This window comes from Mobula birostris, chromosome 21 (genome assembly GCF_030028105.1).
Source record: "Mobula birostris isolate sMobBir1 chromosome 21, sMobBir1.hap1, whole genome shotgun sequence".
In the NCBI taxonomy this organism is placed as follows: Eukaryota; Metazoa; Chordata; class Chondrichthyes; order Myliobatiformes; family Myliobatidae; genus Mobula; species Mobula birostris.
Window position 1 is genome coordinate 2416109 of NC_092390.1, and position 27777 is coordinate 2443885.

The 27777-nt window shown below is 39.1% G+C and overlaps 1 protein-coding gene across 1 annotated transcript in view; it reads right to left on the reverse strand.

The window, feature by feature from the left end:
* Positions 1–27777, reverse strand: part of smc3 (structural maintenance of chromosomes 3) — a 122443-nt gene that overhangs the window by 57042 nt on the left and 37624 nt on the right. The window contains exons 13-20 of the mRNA XM_072239840.1: positions 25868–26081; positions 25029–25132; positions 23808–23907; positions 20487–20647; positions 19778–19919; positions 19247–19397; positions 5141–5294; positions 484–634 (exon numbers count right to left, since the gene is read on the reverse strand). Coding sequence (XP_072095941.1) covers positions 484–634; positions 5141–5294; positions 19247–19397; positions 19778–19919; positions 20487–20647; positions 23808–23907; positions 25029–25132; positions 25868–26081 — 1177 coding nt within the window. The remainder of the gene's footprint in view (positions 1–483; positions 635–5140; positions 5295–19246; positions 19398–19777; positions 19920–20486; positions 20648–23807; positions 23908–25028; positions 25133–25867; positions 26082–27777) is intronic.

The following is a 27777-nucleotide window of genomic DNA, read 5'->3' on the forward strand; positions in this document are numbered from 1 at the left end:
TATTAAAAACTGGTGAAAACTGAGTAAAATCCCATCCAGTCACTAAACATATAATTTTTTATCATAGAAACTACTATCTTGTTCACCACTAATGAAATTATTATTCGCATTACCATATTCTTCAAGAATAGGGAAATGAAAAGTCCAACTAGTGGAGCTGCCTACCACAGTTCTAATGACTTCTGGTGTGCCTGAGTGGAGTATCCATTGTCTCATGATCATGTGGACTCTCCCCATATGCTCCAGTTTCCTCCACATCCCAAGGGCATGCTACTACTTAAATTAAATGATCACTGTAAATTGCATCGAGTATATTGGATTGCAGTAAACTATCCAGGGGGTAGGGAAAGTGATGAGAATTGGAAAAAAATGGTTACAGGAAAGAATGATGGGGGCTGGTGGGATCACTATGAGTATAGCCTGAATATACTGAATAACCCCATGTCAGAAAAGTGCTCAAATATTTTTTCAGTTAATTGGTACCTTAGGCATGAATGTTTTTTCAGATTGTTGCCTCTTCTCTTTCAACATCTTCATCTCTGAAAGAATGCTGTCTCGTGATGCCTTAAACTTTCTCTGTTGTGTTTCGATCTGCTGCATTTGATTCATCAACTGATCAATCTCGTTATTAATCTGTATGTTGTGCTAAGGAATGGCATATTCACAATAACGTAGTGAAAGCACCTTAAGTAATATAAGCAAGCAATAACTTTAACCAGTGAACAAACTTATTCAATGTTTGGATAATTAATTGAAATCATTAATTCAAATGAACAAGGAAATAATGGTTCATTTTACAATTCACCTTGCAGCATATAAACCAAGTCAATGGATGGCCACAAAATAATGTAATTTTAAAATTCAGAAAAATACAAAGAAGCAAATGTCCATTCAACAAATTCTGACTCCAAAACCTCTAAAATTTATTTTGACTTTCTTTTCCCTTTAATGCTCTCACATCTGAATCTCTGAAATGTTTCAGCATATTAGTGCAAGAGGAAATCTATCTCATTTTTTGGCAATAAAATTACTTACAACAAGTTCAACCAACAGATAGCTATACGGAGGCATGACCCAGAGTCAAACACGGGTAAATGGCAGAAGTAAAGCATCAGAACTTTAAGAATTTATAAAGCAGAGCAGCACCACCAGCATGATGGACATAGACTTTGACTCCAGCTTTAAAATTCAAACTATTTCATTTTTTCCCCGAAAGTATTAGCTGTGACCATCCCAAGATCATAAAAGTTGCTGGTGAACGCAGCAGGCCAGGCAGCATCTCCAGCATCTGCAGAATTCCTGTTGTTTGCATCCCAAGATCAAATCCATTTTTCTTAAACAAAAGAAAATCTGCAGATACTGGAAACTCAAGTAACACACACAAAATGCTGGAGAAACTCAGCAGGCCAGGCAGCATCTATGGAAGAGTACAGTCAACATTTCAGGCCGAAACGTCCTGCCGAAGGGTCTCTTTTCCATGGATGTTGCCTGGCCTGCTGAGTTCCTCCAGCATTTTGTGTGTGTTGCTATTTATTTTCTTATCGGGCCTAAGAATCTCATTAAGAGAAAGGGAGATGCATTTTATCTAACACTTATATCAACTAGTTCTCAAAGCATTTTATAGTCAAGAATGTGCTGTGATAATGTAGGAACCACGTATGTGCTGTCAAAACAATAAACCTGCCTTTAGGATCATGACTGAAGGACAAATCTTACCAAGATGTTGGGGATAATTACCTGCACTTGTTGAAATTAGCACATTATATCCAACTGCAAAGAGCTTAATACATCATGGCAAAGTATCTCAACAAAATAATAAACCTGCAAGCAGGTATCTGTTCAGGGCTGAAAACTAAAAATGCAACTTCAAACCTGACTCAAAATACAGTGATTCTGGTTAACTGGGCCATTAGTTAATCAGGGCGGCCACTTATTTGGAACAACTTCTAAAGAACAAAAACAAATTGAAGAAAATTGCTGGATTCCCTTCATTTATTTGGGATACTGTGCTGCCTAACTGGAGCAGGAGACCTGCTGAACAAGTTCTGGCCAGTGTCAGTCAAGCCTGTTACACACTATTCTGTGCTTAAAGCGAACACTATTTAAACATGCCAGTTGTGTGTTTGTGTTCAAAAAACATGGTTTTTGTCACTGATAGTTGGCGAGAAATAAACATTAATACAATTCAGAACTGTCTTGCTCACTAGTGTTCCAAGCATTTGGACTTGGAGATACCAGATATGGCCTGGAGTGAAAATGAAATGATTTCATTACCTCAGCAAGTTAGGAACTACAAAGAATTTGAAGGAATCTATTGACAATCATCTTGAATGTTATAATGAAAAGGAAGATTTGGAGGATGCAGTCACTCAGAGCATTGTATGAAGGCAGTCCTTTATCTGCACTAGGTGCCCTCAGTGACTTTGTTCGTTGCGTACACTTTTTTCCTCTGACAGTAACTATTAGGAACTCATACACAGTTTTATACTACTGTAGACTATTGGTAATGTTGTAATTGGTACTATTTCATTTAGATATGTAATTTATTACACAGTTTCTTTTTAACTATTTCCATGAAACTTTGGCAACTTGGACAGCTGCTTAATTGGGCCAAGTGTACTGGTCCCAATGTGTCCCATTATTAGTATACCCTGTACACGTAACTAAGCTATAAACAGAAAATCACATATTTACATGCTTGAGTTAAAGAAGCATTTTCTGTGAACTATATATCTCATTAGCTCAAATATGCGCAAAGTCAATTCCTGTTATTTTCAGAAGTTGCATTGTGCTTTAAAGAGTATTGTGTCATAAGTGCATTCTGTTTGTCCTATGTTGATGACATTAATTGAGGATGAATCATGCAGATCTAAAGAGTCTTGTCACCAGCTGTGCACTCATTATTACCAACAGCTTAATGATATGTCACACTGACTCACTGCTATCAGGGGAGTCCAATTTTTAACAAACTGATTAAAACAACACTTTTCATACAATTTATTTCTAAGAAAACCAATGCTGAAGTGTCACTGAAACTAAAGTGAGTTCTATTCTCTTTTGTTTCCTTTACACATCATTCCTCCAGAAAGGTTACCTTGTAATGAGGAAAATCAGTGAAGACTTACTTGGATCATTTGCTAATCGAATTAAGACAGTGCTCATTTGTTAAACAGATATTTCTACTCAACTTTCTACATCGCGACACAAGTTATTTTACAAAACATTGAAAGCAATTCTCTCAAACATCATTTCCTTTGTGAAACAAACTTAATTTCACAAGGTAAAACATGAGTATGTTTGAGAAAACTAAAAGATAAACTCTGGTTAGGCCACACTTGGGAGTACTGTGCCAGTTCTGGTTGCCTCACTATAAGAAGGATGTGGAAGCATTGGAAAGAGTACAGAGGAGATTTACCAGGATGCTGCCTGGTTTAGAGAGTGTGGATCATGATCAGAGATTAAGGGAGCTAGGGCTTTACTCTTTGGAGAGAAGGAGGATGAGAGGAGGCATGATAGAGATGTACAAGATATTAAGAGGAATAGATAGAGTGGACAGCCAGCGCCTCTTCCCCAGGGCACCACTGCTCAATACAAGAGGACATGGCTTTAAGGTAAGGGGTGGGAAGTTCAAAGGGGATATTAGAGGAAGGTTTTTTACTCAGAGAGTGGTTGGTGCATGGAATGCACTGCCTGAGTCAGTGGTGGAGGCAGATACACTAGTGAAGTTTAAGAGACTACTAGACAGGTATATGGAGGAATTTAAGGTGGGGGGTTATATGGGAGACAGGGCTTGAGGGTCGGCACAACATTGTGGGCCAAAGGGCCTGTAATGTGCTGTACTATTCTATCTTCTATGATATGACAAATTAATATCTTGGAATTGCCAGATGCAAGAATTTGTGCAGATGCATGTTGAAAAAAGAGAAAATGAAGATGCTGAGAACATGCTGCAAATTTCACTAATTTGTTACATTAAAAAAAATCTGAATTTAATTTATATAGTATACTATTGGCACTCCACTGCTGTTAGCAATACTGGATGAATGTATGTACTGAACAATACCACAAAATCAGAAACAATATAATAGGAGGCACCATGCCAATTTCAGTTTTGTAGAATATAATCCCTACTCCCCACCCCTCACCACCTCCAAGTCCAAAGAAACTTTTTGCAGTTACTCATAACTCTGAACATTACACTGAATTTTCTTTCCATATTTTTCTCATTGAACCACAGTGTGCAAAACAATACAAGAACATCTGCAGGCATCCTGACCTCTGCAAGGGACTGGCAGCTGTTGGTGGACCTTGAAGGGCAGCTGAAGTTCCCCAACCATATCGCAGCCACCACCCTGCAACCAGACATTGTCCTAGTGTCTGAGTCTACTAAGCAAGTGGTGCTGCTGGAACTGACAGTCCCATGGGAAGATAGCTTGGAAGAGGCCTTTAAAAAGAAGCTCTCCAAGTACGCAGGACTGGTCAGCAACTGTCAGCCGGCTGGATGGAGAGCAAGGTGTCTCCCAGTGGAGGTTGGTTGTAGGGTATTCGTAGCCCGTTCTTTAGTTAGAGCCTTCAGCACTTTGGGTATCGAGGGAGAGAGGAAGAGGAGAGCCAACTGCGTACCACCGATGCAGCAGAGAGGGCCTCAAGATGGCTGTGGCTCAAAAGAGGGGAGCCATGGAGTCATAAGTAGCTAGCCACCTGACACAAACTGGGGTCTGATCAGCCCCGGCTGAGTCACCTGGAGGAGGTTGTATGATGTTGAAAGACCCGAAACACCCGATGATTCCAGGAACATCACTGAAGATGTGTCCAGAAGCATCAATAGATGTATGTACACAAGCACTCCACTGCTGTTAGCAATACTGGATGAATGTATGTACTGAACAATACCACAAAATCAGAAACAATATAATAGGAGGCACCATGCCAATTTCAGTTTTGTAGAATATAATCCCTACTCCCCACCCCTCACCACCTCCAAGTCCAAAGAAACTTTTTGCAGTTACTCATAACTCTGAACATTACACTGAATTTTCTTTCCATATTTTTCTCATTGAACCACAGTGTGCAAAACAATACAAGAAATTTGAATCACTAACATATCTTTTATATTATTAAAAGGCATTTCTGAAGGATATTTTCAATATTTCTACGGAGATTTTCATTCAGTTTTGCTTCCAGTTCGGTTAATTCCTCCTCTGCTTTCCGTGCATCCTTTTGAAGTTCCAGCCTTGATTTTCGGGTATCATAATAGCCACCAGTAAGAGCGCCACGGTGGCTAACCTGGTCCCCTAGAAGATTTTAAACAATATGAACAGTAAATCACAATTCTTGCCACATGCTTGACATTAGCATTTACAATGTTTCAAAACACTAGAGGGGAGCAAACACTGATATTTAATTTATCACAGTTCAGTGGAATATTTATGAAAGAGCCATGACAGAGTACAAAAATTAACCAGAAAGAGCATGCAACGCATGTAGGTCAAAGATACAGTACTGTGTCAAAGCCTAAGGCACATATTCGTGTGTGTGTGTGTGTGCGCGCGCGCGCGCGCGTGTGTGTGTGCGTGTGTGTATAGAGAGAGAGAGAGAGAGAGAGAGAGAGAGAGAGAGAGAGAGAGCGCGCGCACACACTAGGGTGCCTAAGATTTTTGCACAGTACTGTAATAATTTTATGTATTGCACTGTATTGCTGCAACTAAAAAAAAAAATCATGATATATGTGAGTAATGATAAAGCCGATTCTCATATGGGCCTCTATTGTGGACAGAGAGTAGGAAGAGGGCAGGGAGAGCTGAATCATGGTTGAGAAAAGGGTGAGAAGGGAGGGAGTGGGAAACACTAGAAAGACATTCTGTTATGACAAATAAACCAATTATTTGGAACCAAATGAACTTGACTGGTGTCTGCACCTACACTACTCCCCCCACCCGCCCCGGCACTCCTTCTCGGCAACCTGTCCCACACTGCTCCTGCAGCACCCCACCCTTGCCATTCTTAAAATTCTTTGCTCCTACCAGATTTGCAAACATGCTCTCCATTCCACGCTGACAAATACAGTATTCTATAAAGATCTTAAAGACTATATATATATATATGCCCAAGACTTTTGCAGAGTACTGAAGCTGAGCAAAAAACAGAGCCATTGTGGCAATGGATTCTCAAATTTATTGTAAAGTCTATTTATGGGTTGGATACAGCTGTAAATTTTCCTTGAGAGTTTCTGAAAGAAATCAAACAGGAAAAAAGAGGAAAGGTAAAACACTTATTCACTTCCAAGCACAAGCAGCAAATAGTCCCAAAGCAATATCCAGATGGCTGAAAGGAGGACTTTTTCAAAATGTGTCTTCCAATAACAGCTATTCTGCTGGATAACACACACTTGAAAACTATAGGTACACATCTACATCTCAAATAAGGTATTATTTGCTTAGGACATTTTAAGTATTTATGATGTAGTCTTCATGAATTGATGAAACCATGATCAAGAGACTAGAATATAGTTTGAGAAAGGTGCACATGACCGAGAACAAAATTAAACAGATCAGCTGAATTTCCAGACTAACCAGGGATTAGGAAAAATCAGCTGTTTAGAACTTTAGGACCAGCCTATAATGCAAAGGGGGGAGCTACGATGGCATAGACAGCAACTTATTCGAGCTCATCTACGGAAACAGCTTAATTTCTACCTTTAATGTTTCTCTCTTTTTCCTTCTCAAGGTGGGTGAGGTTCTGTCGAAGACCCTGACCTACAGCTGCACTCAAAGCTCCAGTTCTTTAGGATGTTGGTTCCTGTTCTCAGGGCTCACCGACTGGTCATTTTTCAATATCCCAAGAACACGGCCTACAAGATGAATGCGCCTTCAGAGGTTCCAAGGCTTTGCAGCCCTGGGGACGAGCCAATTCTATGCCGGTGACACCAACTGAAGCATTGCGGAAAAATATGGAATATCGGGAACAATGGATCAGCTATCAGGGGCTCTGTACTCAGCAAATAGCGTGCTCTCTTCCTCTTTTTGGTGGGGGAGTTTCTTGCTGATTCTCAAGTCAGAGAACTTGGAAAAAAGTGACACGGCAAACTCCATAAAGTTTTATGTCTCCCCTCTCAGAATGACACCTCTCTGCTCAATCAATTCTTCTCACAGCCAAGTTTACATGTGCAACTCACAATGCCAGATCAAATGAAGGTTATGCATTACCATTACATTGCAATTTTATCCATTGCATGCAAAGTGTAATGATAGGATTCATAGCTATTATGCCAAGACAAGGTTCAAGCCTCTACCCTTAACTACTACAAATGATCCAATTTACCAGCTGTTAATGACAACAATTAGTGGTTACGGCTGCAAAAACGCAGTTTGCACAGCTGTTTTAAAATTTTAAAAAAAGTCAATTAGAGTTAAAAGGGAAATTAAAGGAAAAACTAAGACAAACATACACTATGTAAATTCAAAATTCTGATTCTATATACATCTGTTACTGTTGCATTTCCAACCAAGTGAAATTCGAGTGAGTATGGGGACAAAATAACAACTTTGATATAATTAAAGGTACAAAATGATGTGAGGTTGTAAAAAAATCAAAAAGTCTGCTGCACTTTGACAATGATAAACGGATCATCATCTGAAAACATCAATTTGTGCAGATTCAGCCAGAGAAATTGCACATAAAAACCCATCATCTCTGCTGTGTATGAGTCAGCCTTCTCCATCCTCCTACAGAACAGCCAACTTACCTCAGGTGTAGAACAAAATTTACATTAATGTTTCCAGCTAAAATAGGTGCACGTCCAACTAGTTCCATTAGAAAGGCTTCATTACTCTTATAATGTTACAATAATTGGAAGCTTTGGTAGTTCATTGCACACAGTCTGAGACAAAATAAAGTTTATCGAATATTGATCCCAGTCTGGCTAACCTGCATAATCCACATCACCCAGCACTGAGTCACAACTAACCCAAGCAGCACCAGAAATCAATAAGCAGAATTAGTTAACAGACCACTGGCTATTAAGTGTGCAAAGCTGATTAACTTTTTATATTTATATCCAAATAAGTTTGCAATAAGCATTAAATCCAGAAACTTTATGTAGAAGGCATTCTCCAGGTCAATCATGTCTAATCCCTAGCACAGGGCTCCTTGAAACAATTGTTTTAGAAATAAATAATACTGTGTGTCCTATGTTAAAAAGCGTCCAGTTATTAAAATACCAAATGTTCAAAGTAAAATTTTTTATCACAGTACGTATATGTCACCACATACAACTCTGAGATTCTTCTTCTGCAGGCATACTTAGCAAATCTATAGAACAGTAACTAAACTATAACATCAGGAACAGTAAACTAAACTGCAAGTGCAGATATAAATAAATAGCAATAAATAACGAGCATGAAATAACAATATAACAGACTTCTCAAATGAGTGTAGCTATCCCCTTTAATTCAAGAGCCTGATAGTTGAGTGGTAGTAACTGTTCTTGAATCTTGAAGGCACATGTACGTTCTACCTGATGGCAGCAGCAAGAAAAGAGCATGGCCTTTGTGGGGAGGATCTTTGATGATGGATGTTGCTTTTCTATGGCAACATTTCATGTAGATGTGCTCAATGGTTGGGAGGGTTTTACCATGATGTACTGGGCCAAATCCACTACCTTTTGTACGATTTTCCACTGACGGGCATCGGTCTTCTCATAGCAGGCCAGTCAGCACATCTTTCACAACACATCTATAGAAGTTTGTCAAGGTTTTCAATGACATGCCGAACCTCCGCAGATTCCCGAGGAAGTAGAGGTACTGTCATGCCTTCTTCACAATATTTATATGATGGGTCCAGGACAGGTCTTCTGAGATAATGACACCAAGGAATTTAAAGTTAATGATCCTCTCTACCTCTGATTACTGGCTCATGGACCTCTGGTTTCTCTCTCCTTAAGTCTACAATCAGTTCTTTGGTCTTATTGACATTGAGTGAGAGGTTGTTGTTATTACAGCACATAGCCAGGTTTTCAATCTCCCTCCTGTATGCTGATTCATCACCTCCTTTGATACAGCCCACAACAGTGGTGTCCTCAGCAAACGTGTATATGGTGAATGCCACAATCAAACCAAATCTGATAATGTTGTGACTGAGGTCACAAATCTTCTGCCAGTGGGTGAGGTGTCCTTCGCAAATCATCCATCATGTGGCCATTACCTTTTCTCCTGAGCCAGGCTAAAACTTTCAGTGCAATACTCCTTTGCACAAATGTTTTCTCCAATTGTGAATTTAAAACGCACAGAATCAGAATTGTACAGCACAGAAGCAGGCCCTTTGGCCCAGTTTATCTATGCCAATGGTGGTGCACATCTACATAATCCCATTTGCTATTTAGATGCTTAAACAGCTGGAGTTTTGTCAAAATTCAACTCACTTCACCAAAAACGACTCACTAGATGGGTAAAACAACATCCCAGCTGGGCATTCACTTCATCCTTTTACAGACAATGATGTGTAAATTGGCAATTTATTGGCAATTCCAAGAGACCTGCTTGTCAAGTGCATTGAGATATCATGTTATTTCATTTTCACTCATTCCTCTTTTTTTCTATCTTGCACTGAATATGCATTTCTACCAGTTTTTATTAGTATGCTTCTCTTTTTAAAATCTTATTTACATAATTTTGGACATGCATGGAAACGTTAATGGACAGAGGGATTAGGCCAGTAACCAAAATCAATGAGATTTGATGTTACTCTGTGTGTGTGGCTCAGAAGACTGGATGAGGAGGAATACTTGTGCCCTACTAACAATTTAGAGCATATTAACATAGTAGTTCCAGAGTATATAATCCCAACTAACTGGTAGTTTTCTTTTTAAAGTTGTCCTCGAGGACTGCTTATGTTTACTCCAGAGCCCCGATGAAGCCCATATAGGAGCTGCAGACTATCAGAAAGTAGAGCAGCTCTGGTGCTTGATCAAGCTGACAGTGATACATTCTCTCTGCCTTTTAGGTAATGCATCACAGAGAAGTCCAGTCTAAGGTTCCTAATTTGATATGAAATGATCCAACCCCATTTTGAGCACAGATCGGAGATGACAGGATGCTTCATCTTTCAAGGATGTTTCAAGAACATCCTCAACCCTACATTTTTGTTTATCCAGCTGGTAATCTCATTTATTGAGGGAGCTCAGAGTACAGCATCTGTTTTGAGTCTTCTGTCAGGCATGTGAAAGATTTGGCCTGTCCATCAGAACAAACAGTCTAATTAGCACCCAGCAGCTGGATGACTTAAGTATGCCTCCTCTTCCATGTTCCACTGACAAGGTATGGCACACCTAACTGATAAATACATCAAAATAACAACCCTTGAAACATCAATACCATTGTACACAATAAGGACTCAATATCTTAGAAAGATGTATGTAAATCATTAAAAAAATGAATTAACATAATACTAAGAGTGCAGCTGTGTCCTTTGAAGTTACAAAACAAACAATGGATGAGTTTCTGCTAGAGTAAACTAAATTTCGGATCTAAATTTTGTGAAACTAGAGAGATGTACCACAATTTTCATCATGTCTGAGAGTCTAACAGTCTGGGAGGAAGGGCTTCTTTCGCAGTTGTTCTTTTTTTGTTCTTGTTCTGTGTTGACCCAGAATGTGTGGCAATACATTCTGTGCAATCTGAAAGTTTAAACTGAATACCAAATTAATGGAAAAATAAGTTTAATACAATTGTTCTATCTAAAATGGCAATCACATAAGTGCCATCAGGTATGATCTCTTTCTTATTACTAAATTGACATTTCCCGCAGTCACATCAACTGTCTTTCCTTCTCCCTCTACTGTTTTATGGGAGGTGGTGGGTAACATGACTGCAAGCTATATTTGAAATCTGAAGAGAAAACACAGCTTTCAGCAAATTTTGTACCTCCAAACAAATACTCCCCTCAGCACCTACTGAAGTGTTATACCATGTAATACACAAAGTAAAATTGAATGAAAAGAAAACTGTAATCAGATTTAAGATACTTCAGAGAAAAAATACAGTACATGATAGCTCTGTTCACTCTATGAGTGACCTGCAATAAGCAATAAATATAGTAGCCGAGATGAAACAAAAACAAATTTTGTTTTCCATTTTAGCACGTCATAAATAAGATGCTGGCAAATGAGTAGTTGAAAGATCATGGCAGTTTAAAACTGTTCCTGAAAGCAATATCCCATGTGGTGGAGATACAAAGCATAACCAAATATCGCTTTCTGCATTAATTGCAGTTGATGACTCATCTAATAGGAGCAAAGCAAACTCAGAACCCCTTCCTCAGCTTTCATCTAAACAAAGCTGTCATTCCAGATGAATTATCAATGAATCATAACGATATCATGTTAATCATACATCAAATGTCCTGGAGCATTCATTTTAATAACACTCACCTAAAAAGACATGATAGCCGACTTCAAAATGATCTTACTTTGTCTAAGTTAACCGCAAATAAATACTCCGCAATTCCAAATGTAAGCTGATAAATACCCATATGCAATGGACATTATTACCCAATTTCATTGCTTCAAAAATACTAGATTATCCACATGATCAAGTGCACATCGGTTGTTTAATTCACAACTTTATTTTTTACGATACTGCATCCACCAGCTAAATGTAAGAATATTAAATATTAAATTTTCTGTTGACTTCACACATTATTCTCGTCACTTTTACAAATTTAACTGTCTTTTTGAGCTTTATTTATAGTAAGGATTCAAAAGCAAAATACTACACAAGCTAGAAATCTGACATAACAAAAAACTCAAGTGATTATTATATCAGGTACCATTGCTGGTCTCTTACACTGTTATAATAAAGTTCAATGCAAACCTAAACAGATTTCAACTTCCAACTGGGTATATTAAAGACTTCTACTATCCAAATCCCACAACTCCAGCATTTAGAACATAGAAGAGTACAGCACAGAAACAGGCTATTCAGTCCACATGTTGTGCCAAACAAGTTAAAAGGAAAATCAAAAACACCTAACACCAAACACTATCTACACAATGTCCATATTCCTCCATCTTCCTTATAACCATGTGCCTATCGAATCATCTCTGAAAAGCCTCTAATGTATTTGCCTCTACCACCATACCAGGCCGTCCATTTCAGGCATCCACAGTGCTGAGTAAAAAAACAGCCCTCACACCCCTTCAATGCACGCCCTCTGGTATTAGACATTTCAACCCCGGGAAACAAAAGCACTCTGTGCCGCTCATAATCTTGTAAAGCTCTATCAGAACTCCCCTCAGCCTCCGATCCTCCAGAGAAAATAATCCAAGTTTATCCAGCCTCTCGTGGTAGCACTCTAAATCAGGCAGCATCCTGGTAAGCCTTTTTTGTACCATCTCCAAAGCCTCAACATCCTTCCTATATTCGGGCGACTAGAACTGTACAATACAGGTGTCCCCCACTTTTTGAACTTTCACTTTACGAAACCTCACTGCTACGAAAGACCTACATTAGTACCCTGCTTTCGCTAACAGAAGGTGTTTTCACTGTTACGCAGAAAGGCAGCACGCGGGGAGAAGCAGCACACGAAAAAAATCAGCGCGTGCCCCAAGCAGCCGCTCTCCCCCAGATTCGGAATGGCATTCTAGTTGGCATTGCTTAAACACATGCCTGTGAGCAGCCGTTTGCAAGATGAGTTCTGAGGTATTGGAAAAGCCTAAAAGAGCTCGTAAGGGTGTTACACTTAGTGTAAAACTAGACATAATTAAGCGTTTCGATCATGGTGAACGAAGTAAGGACAAAGTGAGTTTGGCTTGTGGAAATTGACGAAGATGATGTTGAAGAAGTTTTAGCATCCCATGACCAAGAACTGATAGATGAAGAGCTGATGCAATTGGAAGAGGAAAGGATAACAATCGAAACAGAATTCAGTAGCGAAAGTGAAGTCGTCCAGGAATTGAACGTGAAGCAACTACATGCGATTTTTGCTGCAATGATAAAATTCGACTTTAATTTTGAAAGGGTATATCGATTTAGGGCATACTTGCAAGATGGTTTGAGTGCTTACATAGAACTGTATGACAGAAAAATGCGCGAGGCTCAGCAGTCAAGCAAAATGTCGTTTTTCAAACCTTCCACATCAGCCACAGCAAACAAACCTCGACCTTCGACATCGAGGTAGGCAGACATAGAAGAAGATGACCTGCCTGCCCTAATGGAAACAGACGACGATGAGATGACACCTCGGTGTCCCACCACCCCAACCCCCAGGCCGCGACAGATACCGATTCGCAGAGAATGCAGCGGTAGCCAGGAGGCACCAGCACATCTTTAAGAAAATACTGAAATAAACAAGCTAATTAATTAGGTGCCGCCCGGCACGTAAATGTCGGCCCAGATTAGAGGTGATTGCCGACTGCGTCGCCTCTAATCTGGGCCGACAATTACGTGCTGGGCGGCATCTAATTAATTAGCATGTTTATTTCAGCTTTTTTCTTAAAGATGTGCTGTGTGCCTCCCGGCTACCGCTGTACCCCTGCATGCTTCGCGGATCAGTATCGGTCAGCAGCCTGACACACCATCATCAGTGTGCTCGGCAAGCTGTCTTCCCAATTCCCGTAAGTGAAACTACACTGTACGTACATTATTTCTACTTTATATCGGCTGTGTATTTTTCTGCATTATTTGGTATGATTTGGCAGTTTCATAGCTTAAAGGTTACTGGAGAGCGCTTGCACCGTGTTTTTGCCAACAGCGCTTGCGTGAGATTTTCTGCCAAGAGTGCTTGCGTGAGATCTTCGCTACGGAGAACAGTGCTGGCAATGATTGTGGAAAAGTATTTCCACTTTATATAGGCTGTGTATTTATCATATCATTCCTGCTTTTACTATATGTCACTGTTATTATAGGTTTTGTGTGTTATTTGGCATGATTTGGTAGGTTATTTTTGGGTCTGCGAACGCTCACAAAATTTTCCCATATAAATAAATGGTAAATGCTTCTTCGCTTTACGACATTCCGGCTTACGAACCGTTTCATAGGAACGCTCTACCTTCGGATGGCGGGGGAAACCTGTACATTCCAGATGTGGCCTAACCAGAGTTGTATAAAGTTACATCATAACCTCTTGACTTTTGAACTCAATGCCTCAATTAATAAAAGCAAGCATTCCATGAGCCTTCTTAACCAACCTCGACCTGTGTAGCCACTTTCAAGGAGCTATGAACCTGAATCAAGATCTCTCTGCTCAGAAACACTGTTTAGGACCTTGCCCTAAACAGTGTACTGCCTCCTTACATTTACCCTGCCAAGATGCAACACCTCACATGCGTTCACCAGCAACTTTGATGTGTGTTACCTCACATTTATCTTGGGTTACACTCCATCTGCCATTTCTCTGCCCATATCTGCAATTGATCTGTATTCTTCGCCAGTCTTCTACACTATCCACAACTCTACCAATCTTGGTAAAATCCACAAACTTGCTAACCCACCCATCTACATTTTCATCCAGATCAGTCATGTACATCGCAAACAACAGAAGTCCCAGCACAGACCCCTGCAAAACTCCAATAATTAGAGATCTCCAGCTCCAGTAAGTCCCCTCAATTATTATCCTCTGTCTAATATGCACAAGCCAGTTCTGAATTCAAATAGCTAATTTGCCAGATCCCATGCAAATTAATCTTCTGGATTAGCCTCCCATGAGGGAATTTGTCAAACGCCTTACTAAAACCCATGTAACATCCATAGCCCTACCCTCATCAATCTCTTTCATCCCCTTGTCAAAAAACTCAGTCAAGTTGGTAAGTTGGTAAGGCATGACCTGCCATGCACAAAGCCATGCTTCTTCTCCCTAATTCGGCCACAGATTTCCAAATGTTCAAATATTCTATCCCAAAGAATTTTCTTCTGCAATTTCCCTATAACTGACCTGAGATTCACCGGTCTAAAGTTCTCAGGATTTTCCCTTATTCCCTTCTAAATAGAGGTACAAACATTAGCCACTTGCCAGTCCTCCAGGGCCTCACCTGTGTCTACAGAGCACACAAAGATTCTGGTCCTGGGCCCAGCATCTCATCTCTTGCCTCCCACAATATCCTGCCTAAATCGCATCAGGCCCTGGGGACTTATCCACCTTATTATCCTCATTAGTGGAGCCTCAATATTTCCTTCTCCTTGTCCTCTAAATGCCCTAATATATGTACAGTTGTCCCCCGCTTTTTGAATGTTCACTTTATGAAACCTCACTGCTACGAAAGACCTACATTAGTACCGTTTTCGCTAACAGAAGGTATTTTCACTGTTACGAAAAAAGTGCAGCCACTCTCCCACGGATTCGGAACTGCAATCTCGCCGGCATTGCTTAAACACGTGCCTGTGAGCAGTCGTTTGCAAGATGAATTCTAAGGTATCGTAAGGATGTTACACTTAGCGTAAAACTAGACATAATTAGGCATTTCGATCGTGGTGAACGAAGTAAGGGCAAAGTGAGTTTGGCTTGTGAAAGCTGACGAAGATGATGTTGAAGAGGTTTTGGCATTTCATGACCAAGAACTGATAGATGAAGAGCCCAAGAACTGATAGATGAAGAGCTGATGCCACTGGAAGAGGAAAGGATAACAATCGAAACCGAATGCAGTAGCAAACGGGCCTCGGACAGATACCGATCCGCGGAGAATGCAGGGGTACAGCAGTAGCCCGAACACACACAGTACACCTTTAAGAAAAAAGCTGAAATAAACAAGCAATCGCCTCTGATCTGGGCCGACATTTACGTGCCGAGTGGCACCTAATTAATTAGCTTGTTTATTTCGGCTTTTTTCTTAAAGATGTGCTGGATGCGTCCCGGCTACCGCTGCATTCTCCGCGAATCGGTATCTGTCCACGGCCCGGAGGGTGGGGGCCACTGCACCACCCCAACCTTCGACTCAGCCTAACAAACCATCAGTGTGCTCGGCGCTGTCCCAATTCTGGTAAGTGATACTGCACTGTACATACATTATTTCTACTTTATATCGGCTGTGTATTTTTACGTGTTATTTGGTATGATTTGGCAGCTTCATAGCTTAAAGGTTACTGGAGAGAGTGTTTTTACCAACAGTGCTTGCGTGAGATTTTCTGCCGAGAGCGCTTGCGTGAGATTTTCGCTACGAACAACAATGCAGCAGTGATTGTGGAAAAGTATTTCTACTTTATATAGGTTGTGTGTTTATCGTATCATTCCTGCTTTTACTATATGTTACTGTTATTTTAGGTTTTATGCGTCATTTGGCATGATTTGGTGGGTTATTTTTGGGTCTGCGAACGCTCACAAATTTTTCCCATATAAATAAATGGTAATTGCTTCTTCGCTTTACAACATTCCGGCTTACGAACCGTTTCATAGAAACGTTCTACCTTCGGATGGCAGGGGAAACCTGTACCTACAAATAAGAGATTTTTTACGGTCTCAAATAAGTACATTTCCTAAAAGCCCTGATAAGAATCTACGAGATGTAACCTTTAATCTGAAACCTTTTTATAATGGATCGATATCTAATATTTATAATGTACTGTCGGGAATGAGAAGTGTTCCTTTAGGTAAAATTAAAAATCTTTGGGAACAAGATTTACAGACTTCAATTTCTGAGGAAACTTGGAATCAAATTTTTAAATTGGTCAACACTTCATCGTTATGTACCCGTCACTCTCTCCTTCAATTTAAAGTGGTCCATAGGGCCCATATGACTAAGGATAAGTTGTCTCATTTTTATTTAGGTAAATCTCCATATTGTGATAAATGTAATAATGGAGAAGCTTCACTTATTCATATGTTTTGGACATGTCCCAGTCTTGGAAAATATTGGAAAGAAGTATTTCAAACCTTTTCCATACTTTTTAAAGTAAATTTCAAGCCTAATCCTTTGACTGCTTTATTTGGTATTGTTGGAGGAAAGGATATTATTTTGAAGCCATCTGATTTGCACATTTTGGCTTTTGTCTCTCTTATGGCCAGAAGGACGCTTTTTGCTTAAATGGTAAGATGTGGCCCTTCCTATTCACACCCAATGGTTACATGATGTGATGTCATGTTTAAATTTACAGAAGATTCGATGTTCAATCTTTGAATCTAATCAAGACTTTCAAACATTGTGGGGACCCTTTCTGAATTATTTTCAAAACCTTTGATTTGCTTCTAAAGCACAAATGATAACTAACAATTTTTTTTTCTTTTTTTTCCTATTAATCAGCTTCAGTCTTGGCAGTGGGTTAGTTTTTTTATATATAAAAAAATTATTATTTTTCAATGTTACGAACTAATTGATTTGTACCATATAGGGTAAGGAGTCTTTATATGCAATTTAGCTTAATGTATTGACATATATTTTTTTCCTGTACTCTGTATTCTTATATATAAATTAATAAAAATATTGGAAAAAGAAGCTTGTGAGGACAACTGCCTGGGCCAGGGACAGATTAGAAATATCCGTGAAGGCCCCGGCCAATTGCTCTGCACAGACTGAGCACACAGCCAGGTAATCCATCTGGACCAGCTGCCTTCCATACATTCACCCTGCTCAGGGTGGCGCAAACATCGGAGGTGGAAAGTAAGAGAGGCAGTTCACCAGGTGGGAGATCCACTTTGACGGTGACCTCTTGTTCCCTCAGTCAAAGCGAGTGTAAAAGTAATTGAGCTCATCAGGGAGGGAAGCAGAGCTGGAAGGGGGCACGGTACTAGGTGGTTTGAAGTCTGTAATGACCTGTATGGCATGCCACACACGCCAGGGGCCCGAGGAGTTGAAATGCTCCTCAATTCTCTATTTGTATATGTGTTCAGCCTAAGAGATTCCCCTTTTCAGGATGGCCCTGGCTGAGCTGTAAGCCTCCTGGTCTCAAGACCTGAAGGCTGAATCTCTGGCTTTGAGCAGGAGGTAAACTTCTCTGTTCATGCATGGTTTCTGATTGGGGAAAACTTTTATTTGTTTTTGTGATGTCACTCTATCTACACACTTGTTGATGTGCTCAAGGACAGAGTTGGTATATAAGTCAATGTTAATCTTAAGAGTCTGTGGTGGCACTGATGCTGGAATTGGTACTGAAGAACAGAGTCAGCACCCTCCAGTCAGATCTTAATAGCCTTCAATGTGGCTTTCACACGTTTAATGACGGGGCTATACTTGGGAAGCAGACACAATGAAAGATAATCGGACTGTCCCAGGTGGGGGAGGGTAGTGGCTTTGAAAGTGTCAGCCCATTTGTGTAGACATGATCTAAGGTTTTATTTCCCCTTGTGGTGCATGATACACGTTGGTAAAATCTTGGAAGCACGGTACGTAGGTTATAATGATTAAAGTCCCCAGCGACAATAAAGGCTCCGTCTGGATGCAATGTCTGCAGCTTGCTAATAGCAGCACTGAGGTCTTTCATGGCTGCTTTTGCATTAGCATCCAGTAGTACATAAACTGCGACAGCAATGATGCATGTAAACTCTTGTGGTTGATAAAAAAAAAGGTCTGCACTTAATGGACATTCCCTTTTGTTCACTCCACCCCACCGTTATTGCTATAATTTATAATTTTCTTTTTCTTTAACCCCTTCCAGCTCCATTGTTTTCCTGTGCATTGAATGAAATATTTTCCGGATTTTTCTGTTTTGATCACAGGCAGTTAAGAACATGTTCACATTGATGTCAGTCCATTAACAAACATCCCAGAAACGATACTCTAGTCATTAGCAGTTTTTCAACGTTGCATAAGTGCAACATATTAAGTGACATATTGAGAATTACATTATGAACAGATGGCTCCTAAGAAACAAACCAGAATTTAACGCTTCATCTAAGTATTCCCAGGGGTTATAACTGTATTGTAACAGAACTCTTGAAATGAGAAATTAAAATTATACCATAGTTACTGCACAACTTTACAAATTAAAACAATTTGGGATTGAAGTTGACCTTTCCAGTGCAATAACCTCAAAATATACAGTAATTTAGCATGGTACAAAGAAATGGAAAAAGATGATAAAACCATAAGGTATAGGAGCAGAATTACATCATTCTGCAGCCTTACCTATCAAACTCTGCTATAAATATACTCGACGACTTGACCTCCACAGCTATCTATAGCAAAGGATTCCAGATTCACCACCATTGATACTGTAGCAATCATTTCCACATCAAAATATGACATAATTTTAACAAATACAAGTTACATCTGAAAACATCCAATTTGATAACAGATCCTTAATGCTAAGTTATTATTTATACATACCTTCCAGAGTAATGCAATCCATGTTGAATGCTCTGGCCAACTGAGTGGAAACTTCCATACTGCGACATATTAACGTTTTACCAAATACGTGTTTGTATGCTTTATCAAATCTTTGAATGTACCTCAATTTACTGATCATTGGAATTGCATCCTGGAAAGTAAAAATTATGTATCATAAACAAGGTATAGAAACAAAAACAGCTAAAAAGGATTAGATCTGAAAGTTGATTGAACCGAATACAAGATTATAAATAATCGAATTCTGGAGGACTAATATTTCATAAAAGGCAGCCCAGAATAAATACTTTTTGCACAATTACTAATCTGGAAAGCTATTTCCACCAAAAAATTACCTATAGATTCATGGAATTTTTTGTCATAAAAATTTCATGAACTACAGCCAAAAGACTTTAATTTTAAAATTAGATACTGGGAGAAACTAGATATTTAAATACTTGGTTACTTCAGTGATTCAAAAGATTTTAGAGCTGGAAGCATAAAATACAGAGGAAAAAAGAGTTGCTTACGTACATTTGTTTCAGGATACGCAGTATCTCGAACATCCAGCTTGTTTAGGGGAAGAAAAGTAACTTCACCAGGGAAATTTTGTTTATTAAATTCCATCAAAATCTTTGTACTAACTTCATCAGACTCCACAATATGATAAAACAAACTGAAAACATAAAAGATAGTTGAGACTCTTATGGTCCATTCCTTAAAGTTCTCTAGCAAAATATCTATCTAGCATAATGACGTTAGGAGTAATTAACAGTGGTGACAGAAAAAACAGCATAACATTTTCCAAATTAATTTTTTCTTCTCCTTACTAAATGCTCTTTTCCTACAGGATTTATTCCTCGTGGCTTTATAAATGGTACCGTTCTACCACAAGAAAATCTAAAACATCAGGCTATACAACATGAGAAAGTTTAGAGCTACTTGACACTGAAACAGTAAGGGGTGCTGTAAACACAAGGAGCTTCATCACAAGTCTTCATTGTAATGATAATGCAATTTCAAAGTTCCCCAATACACACAAAATGCTGGAGGAACGGCAGGCCAGGCAGCATCTAGGAAAAGAGTACAGTCAACATTTCAGGCCGAAACCCTTCGGCATTTTGTGTGTGTTGCTCGGATTTGCATCATCTGCAAAGTTCTGCATATAGCATAATCTTTTTAAATGAAGAACAACTAACATTACATTCTGCAACAAAATCCTTATTTCATAAAAGTTGTTTACCGGTTTCCTGCAGTAACTTCCACACAGGTATAAAAAGCTGGATCACATTCAAAGTTATTCATTACAATCCCATGATAGCCGTTAATGATGTGTGTGTTGATGCCTTTACGACCAAAGTGTTCTAATACTTTGTTTATGCTATCAATACCATTCAAAATTGCCTGTAGGGAAAGAAAGATTGTTTTGTACAAATCAAAATATCAGCCTGTTAGATATTAAAAAATACAACTTGGCTCAAAGTGAGTATTAGACACGTGTAGCTAAGCTTCTGACAATCCTGGAAGTTGTATCACAAACTTCAGTTTCCAGCCATGCATTCAAAAGCAGGCACCAAATAGAAAAAAGGACTTCCCTTGAAGATAAAACAGAGAAAAATAAAGGATAAAATTAGGGTAAATACTCAAAACTTCTTTCAAATGTAGTGGGGAAGTGGGAAAAGGATCACTTAATGAATAGCGTGAGAAATAGCATACAGATTAGATGCAAAACAAGCAAAAAAACATGAAATTTTGGAAATGCACCATGGATTATTTTCTCACACACCACTTGTAAATGAGCTGCCACAATGAAAGAAGCATACTTTTTTATTTTGTTTTTGTGACTGGGCTTTCTCAATCCAGATAAATGTGTGGTACTACATCTTGGGAGATCAAACCAGGGAAGGTTTTGTACAGTAAATGGTAGAGCCCTGGGGTGTAGTATGGACTAGAGGGACTTTGTAGTGTAAATGTGCAGTGCACTGCAAGAGGTTCTGAAATAGATAGGGTGGTGAAGACAATATCTGACATGCTGGTCTTCACCACACAGAGCACAGTTCAGGAGTTGAAGTTATTTTGCAGTTACAATACAGTGTAAAAGTCTTAAGCATGTGTAAAAAAAAACCTGTAAAGTGAAGGTGCTTTCAAAAATAATGAAAAGTTTCTAAATATCAAAAAAACTATAAAGAGCTGTAAACAGTAAAAAACTAAAATCAATATTTGGTGTGACCCCCATTGCCTTCAAAACTGCATCTATTATCTTATTATCTTGTCATGCAGTTTTATAAGAAAATTGACCAGTTGGTTGTTCCAAACATCTTGGAGAACTGGCCACAGTTCTTCTGCCGACCTTGGCTGCCTCTCATTTGCTTCAGTCTCGCCAGGCAGCCTCAATGATATTGAGATCAGGACTTGTAAAGGTCATGCCACCTGTTGCAAAACTCCTTATTCTTCAAAAACAATCTAATGCTTTGAAAGGAAAAAGGACCTAGTGCCTTGTTCTCCTTTTTGCTGAATATAGTTCTTGGCATCATCAGGAGCCTCCCTGAAGGTACTGTGCATTGAAGATTCCATTAATTCTGATCAGATCACTGACTCCATTTGCAAAATGCAGACCCAAACCTGCAGGGAACCTCTGCTGTGCTTCAAATTTTGACTCGTCAGTTCAGAGCACTTGCTGCCATTGTTCAGCACCCCAGTACTTGTGTTTTTGTGTGCAGGTGAGTCCACTTCGGAGAAACTGTTTCTGGCAAAAACTCTTCCATGAAGACCACTTCCGACAAGACTTCTCCAGACTTTAAAAGGGTATACTTGGGTTCAGAGCTGACGACAGTACTGGACTTCTTCAAATTTAGAATGGACGTCAGTTTGATGTATTTCTTGTCTGCTGCACTCAGTTTCATCGGCCAACCACATTTCTGATCCTCAACCTTTCTTAGAAGAGCTTGGACAATACATGTTGAACCTCCTGTCCGTCGCTAAATTTCTGCTTGGGAAGAGACCTTGCTGATGCAGAATGACAACCTTGTGTCTTGTTGCTATGCTCACTCTTGTCATGATATAAGAATTGATGATTTGAAGGTTAAACTGTCACACTTGCCACACCTTCACATTTTAGTTTGGTTGTCTTTCGCCCAGTTTGATTCCTTCTACAACCATTTGTTTTAGTTTATCAGTTTAGTTTATTCACCTCATTATGTCATTACTCATTAGCATCCAGCCTGTTATCTTTGTTTAATCACGCATTGGGCTATATATCTACAAAAGTGGTCTATTATTACTTTCTTTAATAAATTACAGAGCAAATTTTGTATCTTTTTTTGGAAAACTAAAATTTTCTCTTTTCTACTGACACACTAATACAGAAGACAAAAATAAACATCTAAAACAAAATTTATATTAAAAAATCTAGGGTGCCTAAGACTTTTGCACTCTATTGTATATAAGACATTGGTGAGGCTGTACTTTAGAGTACTGGTACAGCTTCAGTTGACCTGTTACAGGAATTACATTATTAAGTGAAGAATGCAGAAAATATTCACCACAATATTACCTGGACTTGGGGGCTCAGAGTTATAATGAGTTTGGGAGTTTATTTCCTGGAACCTAGGAAGTGATCTGATAGATGGTTACTAAATCATGAGGGGCATAGACAGGGTGAAAGCAGAGTCTTTTTCCCCCCGAGGGAGGGGTTGCTATAAACAAAAGGGTATAGACTCAAGATATAAAAGGGGCATCAGGGCAGTTTCTTCACACAAATTCTACACTCTAATCCAACAGCATAATGTGTATTTGGAAAGAACTGCCAGAAACATCACAGTAGTATAGTGGTTAGCACAATGTTTCACAGTACTAGCGACACAGGGTTCAATTCTAGCCGCTGCCTGTAAGGAGTTGTACATTATCCCTGAACAGCACGGATTTCCTCTGGGTGCTCCAGTTTCCTCCCACAGCCCAAAAGTCTAGCAGTTGGTAGGTTAACTGGTCATTGTAAAATCTCCCGTGACTAGGCTAGGATTAAATCAGGGGTTGCTGGACAGCACGTGGCTCGAAGGGCCTATTCTGCACTGTATCTCAAAAAATAATAAATAGTTGAATTGGGCACATTAGCAACATTTAAAAGCCATCTAGATGAGCACACAGGTAGGAATGATTTACAGAGTTGATGAGACTAGCTTGCTGGACAATATAGTCTATATGGATGAGCTGGGCTGAACAGCGTTTTTCTTTTCTCTATCACGATGATTGAGACGTCATCATTATTGAAACACAAAACCTAAAACAATTTGCACTATTCAATAACGAACATAACAGTAAAGTTATTCATCTTCCTTCCAATAAAAATCTGAGTATTACAGGTATGGAGTTTGTGGTAAACTTCATACTCGTGAGGCAAACAGTTAATAGAAACAACATGAATCAAATGCAATTGACCTTGTATTCCACAATTTAGCTGTTAAAGGGAAGTATTATCCAAAACACAATTACCAAGTACAAACTGTAATCTACAACTCTGCTCTGTTAGTTTTAGCAGAGCTTTACTGAAATTAATAACGAGACTTACTTTTCCTGTTGCACCTCGAAGTAGCTGCTGCTTCTTTTCCAACTCTTCTCGTTTTGCTGCCAATGCTTGCTGTTCAGCATTTTCTTCCCGCCATAGGTAGCTAATGAATAAAAAGCATCTGGTGTAAAAAATGTTGATACAGTCCAAAATATATTTTGCTATATTCTCAGACCGTAGTCCAAACACTTCTCAACCTCTATAAATTACATAGTATTGTTGTTGGAAAGACAATCCTGAGAAAGCAAGAACAAAATTCACCACCACAGCTTTCAAATTTTAATCAAGAATAGGAAATAAAAATATTGTATTAAAGTAGCAAACACAAAATACTGGAGGAACTCAGCAAATCAGACAGGATCTATGGAGAGGAATGAACAGTCAACATTTCAGGCTGATACCTTTCATCAAGATTCCTTGAAACGTTGACTGTTCATTCGTCTCCCTAGATGCTGCCTGACCTGCTGAGTTCCTCCAGCATTTTTTGTCTATTCTTCTGGGTTTCTGGCATCTGCTGAATCTCGCGTTTGTATGAAAGTAAGGGTGATTTATGAAGCTAATAGATTTTAAAACCCATCAATTCTGCAAGTACTGATGAAGGGTCTCAGCCCGTAACATCAACTGTTTATTCCCATCCACAGATGCTGCCTGGCCTGCAGAACTCCTCCTGCACATTGTGGGTATTGCTCTAGATATCTAGCATCAGCAGTACCTCTTGTGTCAATTCCCCAATAATCTTTCAGAAAAGAAGTCCACCATTTTTGAAATGACGTTTAAGGTAAATCATATTCAACATTCTTTATTTAAAAGTTAAGTTTTTAAGTGGTCCAGCAGGCTACTTAATTCTACCTTCTTACTTCAGTGTAATTCATCGTGGCCACTACACCACATTCCAATAATGGTGCAAAACAAGCTCTCAGTTTATGTCAAACACAAGAAAATCTGCAGATGCTGGAAATCCAAAGCAACACATACAAAGTGCTGATGGAACTCAGCAGGTCAGGCAGCATCTATGGAAAAGAGTAAACAGTTGATGCTTCAGACCAAAACCCTTCTTCAAGACTTCTTCAGTTATGTGTAACTAAAGTAAATTAATGGGGTGGAATATTTATATGTAACAACTTTAAATGTTTCTGAGAAGTGTAAGTAATCTTGATCTTGCAGTCCAAACACTATTCATTATTTAAAATCATCACAATTTATTGCTTTTTTTAAAAAACTTACTTCCTCTCACTTTGTAGCTCATCCTTTCTGTTTTTTACTTCGTAGTATTTCTTGTCGAGCTCCTCCACTCGCGATTTCATTTCAGCCAGATCTTGATCAAGTTTCTAATAATGAAAATATCTTCAATCCATCAGTGTTTTTAATCCTAAAATGCTTAATTATTCCTGGCCAATGAGTGGTGGATTTTTTTTTGATATTTATTATAATCACTATATCTGCCCATTGATAACTTAGCCCTGTTTTGGAGGGAGTCAGGATGTTATTTGACATGCAAATCCCCCAGCACACACCACAAGGACTTTTCTTTAATGCATCTTCAAAGCACAATGGACTACATTTAAGATAAACAATAGCTAACATTTAATGACCTAGTCCTAGAGGGAAAACTTAAACTGAATTAATTGTCCAGAGGCCACATGCCAAGGGGGCTAGTTTAAAATGTACACACCCAGTAAAAATATACAGTGTGGTCAGAAACAACTAACATTCTTTTTATTTACAAATGTTAATTAAAGCAAGATATGCAAAGAGTACCATGTGGTCTTGAAGAATTTCTCCTGAGAGCATAGTATTGAAGTACCAGCCTTCTTCATGTACTCAGGTTTTTCCACTGGAGTGTGCATCCAAAACCTGACTTAGTTGAAAGTGCTACCACTGATCAAAGCTGACAAGGCTTAATTTTGTTTATGATTCTAAACATTTTTCACATTCAAATTCATCTTCTGGCCACTAATACAAGTCTTCTTCAGGGAGTTTCCTCAAATTAAAAGGAATTATTGCCAAAGCCACAATGCAAAAATGGAAGACATCTCAGTCCATAAGTGATGTTAATTACTTACACTGTACTGTTCTAAATTTTTCTCTTTATTGGCTTCTGTATCCTCTAGGTCTTTGGTAATTGCAGCAATTTGTCGTTTTTTATCATTGATAGCTTGATCAAGTGACCTCAGCTCTTTCTTGATCCATTTATCTCTTTCCTCTTTTGATGTAAACTGACTTCCTCGACCCTGTTTGGCATACAAGTCTGTTCTTTCCTGGGTAGCTTGTGCCAACCTAAGAAAATCAAAACAAATTGAATGCAAACTAAAAGACTACCAGGACTTCTAATAGTTCTCTCTCGATATTTCACATCAGATCTTTACACACAAGAAATGGTGCTTTCAAAGTGATTTCCTAAATTTATTTCCTCAATAAATTGCTAGAGGAGCTCTTTCTGTTTCTCCTTCAAATTCTGTTCCAAAGAGAAATATTGATAGATTTGATTTAGTGAATTAATGTTGGCAGACCACTTCAATCAACTCCAAGATGTATTTCACAGAAAATGACCAAATGCTCAAAACTCTTTAAATTGCAGTGAGCCAAATTATTCTGATCCCATTATCAAGCTAACTTAAAAAACGGTGATCAAACCTCTCAGAAAATGAAGTGCAAGTTCAAATTATTTTACATGTTGAAATTACAATAGGTAGCAAGGCTGAGAATGGATTCTTAACTACTATCAAAAAAATGAGCATCCAGCACAAAATGTGAAAGACAGAATATTCAGTGCAAACACCAATACTGATCAGAAAGCGTAAACAAACAAGGCACGCAGATGATATATTTTTTCTTTCCCACTTACCAATGTCAAACAAAGTAGAAGTAATAAAAGATTTAATTGACAAACACACAGGGGCCATGACCTGAATTGTATATTATACAGTCTAATGCTTCTTAATCAAAAGATGCTTCACTTGAATTTTACGCAAATTTAAACACTAATGTATAACTTTGTCTTATTACACTGCATTCCTTGTGGTGTCAGGTTAAGGGATGTCTCGAAATGTGTCCACAGCAGTTTGGAGTGGAGGGAGAGCAGCCAGATGTATTGGTCCATTTTGGTACCAATGACATAGGAAGAAAAAGCAAAGAGGTCCTGACAAGAGAAATTTAGAGAACTAGGCAGAAAGCTGAGAAGCAGGACCTCCCAGATAGTAATTCCTGGATTAATACTTGTGCCACGAGCCAGTGAGGGTAGAAAGGGGATATTCTGGCAGATAAATGTGTGGCTGAGAAGCTGGTAGGGCTTCAAGTTCATGGATCACTGGGATCTCTTCAAAGGGAGGTATGACCTGTAGAAAAGGGACGGGTTGTACCTGAACCTGAGGGGAACCAATATTCTCACAGGCAGGTTTGTTGGAGCTGTTGGGGAGGACTAATTTGTCAGGGGGATAGGAACTGTAGTGAAGGGACTCGGGATAGGACAGATGGTAAAAAAGCAAAGATAGTGCGCAGTCAGACTGTCAGGAAGGGCAGGTAGATGATAGGACAAATTGCAGCCAGCAGGGCAAGTATCAGTGCATTAAGGATGCAGAATCAAAACATGTAGCAAATACAGTACTCAAAGTGTTATATCTTAATGCACAGAGTATAAGAAATAAAGAGGATGATTTTGTTGCACTTCTACAGATTGTCAGGTATGATATTGTGGCCATTGCTTAATTATGGCTGAAGGGCGGCTGTAGTTGAGAGCTGAATGTCCAAGATTACACATTGTATCGGAGCGATAGCAAGGTAGGTAGAGTGGGTAGCGTAGCTCTGCTGGTAAAGATTGGCGTCAAATCAGTAGAAAGATGTGACACAGGACTGGAAGATGCTGAATCCTTGTGGGTTGAGTTTAGAAACTGCAAGAGTAAAAGGACCCTGACTGCTGTTACATACAGCCCTCCAAACAGCAGCTGAGAAGTGGACTACAGATTACAAGAATTAG